Source organism: Spermophilus citellus, assembly GCF_964194105.1.
Source record: "Spermophilus citellus genome assembly, chromosome: X".
NCBI classification, from domain to species: Eukaryota; Metazoa; Chordata; class Mammalia; order Rodentia; family Sciuridae; genus Spermophilus; species Spermophilus citellus.
The window spans coordinates 86,110,920-86,119,351 of record NC_138190.1 but is presented as its reverse complement, the minus strand read 5'-3'; the positions used below and the strand labels follow the sequence as shown (position 1 = coordinate 86,119,351).

Genomic DNA, 8,432 nt, shown 5'->3' with positions numbered 1-8,432 from the left:
GATCAATTTGTGAATCTAGCTGTTATTTACATATCCAGGATTTTACACAGGAAGGGGTAGATTTGGGAAATCTTGGCAGATCGCACTTACCAAAAAAGCATACTAACAAATATAATAAAAACAAAATTTCATGTTCAAGAGAAAGAGGTGCAAAGGGGCCATATGCAAGAATGTTCACCAGAATAATGTTTGTAATAGAAAAAAAATCTGTATGTGCATCAGTTGGAAAATAGGTGAATTATGATGTGATTATATAATGGAATACCATACTGATATAAAAATAAATTACCTTCATTTATATATAATTGACACAAGTGAATCTAAAAATATGCTTTGTAATAAAAACAATTTTTGTGTGTGCATATATAAAAACAATTCTGTATTTATGTGTATACCTGGGTGTATATATTTGTGTACTACATATTGTATATGAAAACATGTTTTAATGCTATCTTCTAGCTAATTTTTCATAATGTAAATACTTCATAAATTAATATGATTGATTATAACATGTGTTGATGAGGGTATGAACAAACTTTCTTTTTGTAGGGCAATTTGCATATATACATTTATTGAAACTATACATATATATCCATAACCAATATAAGCTGAATATATTATGATAATTTCAATATTCTTGGTAAATTAAAAATAAGTAAAATAGTAAACTGGTGACCTGAAAATATTTTTACTAACCTGCCTTTATTTTCAAGCAAATGATAAAAACAAGTAGCACAGGAGTTTATAGTATATGATTCCATTAAAATGGATGCATGAAAACATTATGTGAGTATGAGAGTAAAGAATATTTAGTAAAAGTACAAACTAAAATATTTATTTTTACACATAATATGTTCATATTTTTGAAATTTTATGTAAGAAATCTCTAAAAATAAAAGAGACAAATCTTTAACAAAATGTTACCTGGAATCATTGTACCAAATATTTTAAAATGTCCATTTAGTCTTCAACTGATTCCCAAATGGGTCAGAAAAAAACAATGGGCACTTCTACGGGAAGAGAGACTGATCCAAAACAAATGTAGCAAAATGTTAAGAACTGAGGAATGTAGTGAAAGGCATGTAGGAACTTCTTGTTCTCAAAACCATTCTGTTACTTTGAAATTATTTCAGAATGATTTTCAAAAGACCACTCACACAATGATGGGAAAATTTACCCATGTATTTGGTATTATGTGTATGATAAGATTCCACAACCCTAACTGGTATTAAGAATTCCATCAAGGAACTTCTTGATGAAGTTTCCCAGATCAGGCTGGAAATATGCTAAACTGAAACCTGCAGAGGAGTGTGGGAGCCTTAGACCCAGGTGTCTGTTATCATGTGGCAGGTTCAGAAAACACTAACTAGTGACCTTGATGAGTTTTTAAAAAAATGAAAGAAAAAATACAAGAGCCTTTTAAAATAAAATAAATAACTGGGTGTAGTGGTGCACACCTGTAACATCAGCAACTTGAGAGGCTGAGGCAGGAGGATTTCAAGTTCAAAGTCATCCTCAGCAATTTATCCAGACCCTCAACCTAGTGAGACTGTGTTTCAGATAAAGAAATCAAAAGGCCTGGGGATGTGGCTCAGTGATTAAGCACCCCTGGGTTCAATATCCCCTACAAAAAGAAAGGCTAAAATATATTTAAACAATACTCAGTATCAGTGAACATATGAGAAAACAGACATGATCATACATTGTAGAAATAAAATTGGGAGAACATTTTTTCAAGACTGACTCCTATGACAATCATAAGCATCCACACTCTTAAACAGAAATGACAGTTTGAGGAATTTTAAACCCTGATGTTATTAACAAAATTCTGTGTAAAAAAATTTCAGTCAATATTGTATTTATTAGTGGAAACTACAAAGAGCTCAAATTTCCATAAATATGGGATAGGATGGATGTGTATTATCTTTGTTTTGATGGGAAATATTTGGACTGATTTAAATTGTGAATAGTCTGTTTCTTGGGGCAGAAATAAAACTGATCGCTTCTATCTTACCTATATTTTCTAATTTTGCTGAGGGCTTTTGTAGGTACCTTTGGAGCTTGCTCAGCTTGGGCTTAGGACAGTCTTGAAGTGCTAGAGATTTACTGCCCCCAGGGTAATATCTACCAAGAAATGACTGTGAACATACACTCTAGCTTCCCATCACTAACTGGGATAATTCTGGTTTTCTCTTCTAGTTCATTTGTTCTATATTTATCCTGGTACAATATTGTTTGAACATTGTGTAGCTTCTCACAATGTCTGTGTTAACTTCCCCAAATATTGATACAAATTGTTGGAAGACATCAATAGTGTTCTACCTTAAAGGCAAGGCTAAAGTTATAGTAATACAATTCAGCGGAGAACTACATTTGCCACATGCTCTCAAGATGTGAAAATCCACCCGCAAGACTGTGCATCATCTTATGGAAGGACCCACAGACAGGGACCCTTCACAAGGAGAACCATCAGTTAAGGTTTGTATATCAAAATCCTTAGAGGGGAGGTGGATTGCTGTCCAGAAGGTCCATATTTGTAATATGATTCAGCAGCAGAAACAGGTTGTTATGTTTTTACAACTTGAATTCTATTTTTTCAACTGAAAATAATTGTATTGTCTAATTATAACACCAAGAAATGAATTTCCACTGAGCTTATCAGAAACACACCTGAAACAACCATCCAATTTAAACAAACAGGTAAAAATTTTTAAAAAATGCGCTTCCTACCTATTTTCCAGACTTCCTAGCTTCTTTCTCCCTCCCCTTCCACCCCATCCCCGCCCAATTCCAATCTGGAATCAGACCAACAAGATTATTAGGGTTAATTCGTGGTTTTAATTGTGGGCATAGAAGAGGAAAAAGATATTCTTTTAAAAGTCCAACAGAAATCACGGCAAGGAGAATGCACGCTACAAAATATTACGACACATCGATCTCGTGTATTTCTAAATAGGAAAAGTAAATAGAGGGATGGGTAGAAAAGCTTTGGTAGATAAGGCAGTAATGAGGAGAAAGGTCGCTCCGCCCACGCTCCCACCCCCACCCTTCTGCCGCACTGCAGGTGTGAATGGTAATTGGGAATCTGAGCTCACAGTGACGTGGCCCCTTCCAGACCCAGGGTGGATTAGTCTCTCCTCCCAGTTGCGGTCTTGGTAGTCTTCTGTGGCGGTGCTCTCTGAAGCGGGCGAACAGTTTTACCCAGAGAAGGAGGAAAGTAGTAGAAGCTGACCCTGATTTGGTAGGTTGGTGGGCGCAGCCTGGAGTTGGGGTGGAAAAGGGCAGTGACCAGAGCAGATCCAGGACTGGATTCTGTCTCATTCTTGAGGCTCACCTATTCGGTGCTTGTCCGGGGGGAGGGGCTCAAGAGAGTCCCGGGGTTAAAAATGGGTACCAGTTGGGATCTTCTGGGAGGTGGGCTATCAGGCACTATTTGAAGATAGTGGAAAACCGGGAAGGGAACCGCGTGGAAAAGGACCTGATTTCTGCAAGGCCATGGTCGGGGGAGCCGGTAACCAGAAGGTGGGCAGAGCGGACCCTGCCACCGTTCCAGACCATGGTTCCCAGGATCTTTTGTTCACCCTTCCTACATTTAGAACCGGAAATTGTGGGCTACGGGGGCCGGGAGGGGAGTTGCTGCAGAGAAGAGGGACAGGGATTAGGACTGTGAAAGAGGTCCCTTATTGCAGAGGCTGCGGTTGCGAGCAAGCTTCTGTCCCAAGGATAGAGGCGGGGAGCTAGAAACTGTTTCTGGTCCCTGCAGGTTCGCGTAAGCATATGCACTGCTTGGGCCAAGAATGAAATCGCTGAGACCGCAGCGGGTCCTGGTTTGCAGTGCCCACACACCTCTTTACCCATCGTCCATCTTGATGCATAAAATGGTGGGCATGGGAGCGGGGTGAACTGGAAAGTAGGCAATGAGTCTTATGGGAGACTGGCGAATGAATGAAAAGATTGATTTTTTTTTTTTAATAAACTACGTCTTCACCCAGCAAACTCTTCTGACTCTCCTGCTCCACAAGTTATTCATGTGTGTCCAGGAAATGGTAATTTAGTGACAGTGGGATGAGACAGTGGAGAAAGGAGGCCTAAAGGAGATTAAAATGGTTTGAAAAAAAATTGTCTTTGGTATATAGTCCACTTTGGAAAGTTGATATAGCCTATTACAGGGCCGGAAAAGAAACCTTGACACAGGATGGAGGAGAAACAAAATGATTTGTTTAGGAAAGCCTTCAAATAAAAAATGGAGCTGTTGTCTCCAGTAGGGATCCTTTGATCAAGTAATTAATCCTGGATGTTGTTTGCATTTCTTTCTGCAGGTCTTTAGGTCCCTTGGCACAGCAGATTTGAAGGCTGAGAGAGAGGCAGCTTCTGATTCCTACAGGTAGGAGGGTGCCTGGGGCTCTCTAGTGCAGGGGTAAAAGATCAACAGAATTGGGTGGACTTATAGCCCACCCTGCCTAAGAGCAAGAGAAATCTAACACAATCTGAACGAAATGGCCAGTCTGTGACTGGTGAGGAAAGGAATAGAGGGGCAAGGTCTAAGGCTCCCATGGAGGGCTTATCAGCATCTGTGTTTACAGAGGCCTAGTCTCTGAACCACTGCCCGCATCTACCACCCATCCTAAGTGTTTGGATAGTGACCTGGAAAAGAATTTTCAGGGAAAATTATGGGCTTTGAAGCAGGGTGGGAATGGGGAGACACCCCCTAGAGAGTGTGTGAAGTCTCAGCAAAATCTTTGCCAAAAGGAGCTCTGAATTGTTATAAAGCATTCAATCTTTCTTGTTTGTTATCTCCTAGAAAGAAGAAATAAGAAAAACTTCAACATGGAAAATGTCCCCCAGGAAAACAAAGTTGAGGAGCAGGCTCCAGTAAAAAATGAGGAAGAAGCTCGCCCTTTAGAAGGTGGTGAAGGCCAGCAACCTGGAGGAAATATTGGAGGGGTTTGGGCTCCACCTGCTCAGGATTTTGGAGAGGATGTGCCCAATAGGATTGCTAATAACATTGATATGATAGATGGAGATGCAGATGATATGGAAAGGTTCATGGAGGAGATGAGAGAGCTAAGGAGGAAAATTAGGGAGCTTCAGTTGAGGTACAGTCTGCGTATTCTTATAGGGGACCCCCCTCACCATGATCATCATGATGAGTTTTGCCTTATGCCTTGAATCTCCAGGTTAATAATCAAAACCCCCTGCTTTCCAAACTTGTATTTTCTTGTTGTACCCTTTATTGTGAACCTTTTGGTGTTCTGCTATATTCTGATTGGAGATTTCATTTTGACCTAGTCTGTAAACTCAGTCATCAGGGGAGTGTCATGAACTTGCATGGGAAAAGATTTATTACATCTTATAAAGTTAATAAAGCAATTTAAAAAGCAGCCAAAGATATATTATCTCATTTAACAGCATGCATATTTACACACATTATAATTTATAATATAGATGAAATCTATATGTGATTGTGGTATAATTGGTATAATTATTGAGCTCATTTTTTAAAAAAATTTTTATTAGTTATTGATGATTTTTTTTAATTTTACTTATTTATTGGTATGTGGTGCTAAGAGTCACACCCAGTGCTAGGCAAGTGCTCTACCACTGAGCCACAATCCCAGCCCTAATTATTGAGCACTTTTAATTTTCTTTTTTTTCCCTTAATTATCTGTTTTTTTTCTTTTCCAAAATGAATACATATGTTTTATAGGTTGTGAAAAAAATTTAAGAAGGAAGGAATTAGCCAGTTTATAAAGGAAATGGAGGTGCTGGGCATGGTGCCACAGACCTGTAATCCTAGCGGCTCTGAAGACTGAGGCAGGAGAATTTTGAGTTCAAAGCCAGCCTCAGCAATTGAGCGAGGCACTAAGCAAGACAGTGAGACCCTGTCTCTAAACAAAATACAAAAAAGGGATGGGGATGTGGCTCAGTGGCTAAGTACCCCTGAGTTCAATCCCTGGTACCAATAATAATAATAATAACAACAGCAACAACAATAATAAAGGAACTGAAGGCAATCAACAAATACTTGAAACTAAATACAATTCAATGACATAAATCTCATCACCTCTGGATCTCTTGTTAATTAGCATATACCTGGTAATTATTACAAGTATATTTCTTTAAAGTGAGCCTATCCTCTATCAAATGAAGATAATATATGTCTTACAGTGTTACTGTGGGATAAAGTTAAGTAATGGCTGAATTCTGGCTAGTTCTGTCCATACATACAAGACCCCAACACTCTAGATGCTCTTCATTTTGGGGGGAAAAAGTGTGCCTACCACAAATCCATTTGTCTACAAAGGGAATAACACTCTTCTATTCCTCTGCTGCTCTCCTTTCTCTGGGTAGTTCTATAACTATTGGGCACTCCTTCTCCATCTGGGTTTTGCTTCCTCCACTGGTCCCCACCATTGCTGATGTGCTAGATTCCTAAACGTGACTAAGATCCACGTATTTCTGTTTAATCTTCAGTAGTCTGAATTCCCACTTAGCCCTTTAAGAAATGTGCTTTAGGGTTATACTTATACCACACAGATATTCTACCAGTGCTACTTAGGGATGCAAACAATGCTTTGGGGTTTTCTCACTGTTCCTCACTTCTGTCCCCTTGACAAATCTGAATGACACAGTGTGCTCAGAATTTGACTATCCCTTTCATCCTTTGATGAATATGTCCCAGGCTCCTTGACTCTCTATTTTCAATGTAGACACTGCCACAGGAGAGAGAAACCTGTAGACAGGAATTGCAGAGGTGGCTCTATGTCCCCAAGAATATTTGGGTACACCACTCACATCCTAGGAATCCCTAGTAGACTCCATTCACACTAAGCTGCTTGGATCCTGAGGTGTTTTCCTCCTGCTTTGCTTTGAGATTTGCTGTGCCAAGTAAGTTTGTAATCACAGTTCAATAGAAAACAGTGGTTAGGACTGACAATTGGTAGGTGGATCCTTGTTTTAGAATATTTTCCACAGTCATCACTGTTCATAAGACTGTCCTTTTCACAGTAAGTGTTTTGTCTCTTATGTATCCTGATATGCTTTGTGTTTATCACCGTGCCTGGCAAGTTGGAGGACACAACAGTCAATTATAGCTGAATCAAGAATTCTGCAATCTGGATCTCAGTTTACATCTGATCATTTATGGGCAAGTCATTTCCCTAGACTGTACTTTGCCATTTAAAAAGGAACACAACAAAAACAGCATTATGTGGCATGCAAATGGATGTCACACTGATAAGTCCAAAAATTGTAGTTAAAACACAGCAGACATATGGAGGCAAATTTTTCACTTCCCTTGGACAGCTGTACTAGGCAGGTGATGTTTTACTGATGGACACAATTGTATTTGTGAATGTGTAAATATGCACGCTTTGAATGCTTTCTTACATTGGCATATCAGAATTAAAATCACAGCAGAACTTCAAAGAGCTGTTCTGGAAGTAAAATTTGCTCCAGATATTTGCTTTAGCAGCTTTCCATGGTTCATGGGTAGGACAAGCTTATGCAAAGGAACTACAATTGTCTATGACTGATTTTGGGGGACAGTGAATTTTCCTCTAATGTTTTCTGAGAGTAGAAATTTTGACAGACACTGCCAGATAAACAGTACAAGCTGAAGCACCTCAGCTTTTCTTTATACTTCCCGTTTCTCAAAACTTTAAACTGTGTATAAATTACCTGGAAGATTCCTCAAAGTAGATTGTTGGGACTTACACCCCACCCCTGAGTTTCTGATTCCAGGGGTCTAAAGTTGGGTTTGGTTGCAAGGTGATGTTCACCCTGCTGTCCTGGGGGTTCATACTTGGAGCACAGTGATCTGTGATTTTCATCCATCCCCATACAGTCTAGACGTTTTCATGTGTTCTTCAAACAATTTCATCATAAGTGAGTTGTCTTTCACCATAAATAAGCTATGAAGTTTGCTCAACTTCACATAATTTATGTGTGCCAAAACACATGATTATATATGCTAACTTACAGATATTGGTATTAAACTGGCAGGGACTTGGATTTTCCAATTTCCCAACTTTAGGGGAAGATTGAAAGGAGATAAATTGTGATGGTGGTTGAAGGGGTTGATAAAGAAGACCTTTCCTTTTGGGCATCACTACTGTCAATATAGGGCTAAATATTAGATTCAGTAAAAGAAAAAACATGTTTCCTCTTTCCCCCACTATTCTCCAAAAACCTGGCCTTTAACATACATAAGTACTGACATAACTTTCCTAAGTACATATATGGATATATCATAGTGAATCTCAACATCATATATATTTGCAAGAAATTAATTTTAAAAAATAATAACTATGGGCAAATGGCAGAAAGATCAATAGGGGGGAAGGGAGCAGGGGCTGGGAAAAGGGAAGGGGAAGGAGAGGTATGAACCAAGGTCTGCTTGATGACCAAGCAACATCCTGAACCCTTTTTAA

At 39.1% G+C, this 8,432-nt stretch overlaps 1 protein-coding gene across 1 annotated transcript; it reads left to right on the top strand.

Moving 5' to 3' along the window:
* Positions 1-3,138: 3,138 nt before the first annotated feature.
* On the top strand, positions 3,139-5,283 carry BEX5 (brain expressed X-linked 5). The gene is made up of 3 exons (XM_081277629.1): positions 3,139-3,241; positions 4,320-4,384; positions 4,802-5,283. Exon 3 carries the CDS (start codon positions 4,828-4,830, stop codon positions 5,167-5,169), a length of 342 nt encoding a protein of 113 aa, XP_081133755.1. The 5' UTR covers positions 3,139-3,241; positions 4,320-4,384; positions 4,802-4,827; the 3' UTR covers positions 5,170-5,283.
* Positions 5,284-8,432: the final 3,149 nt, after the last annotated feature.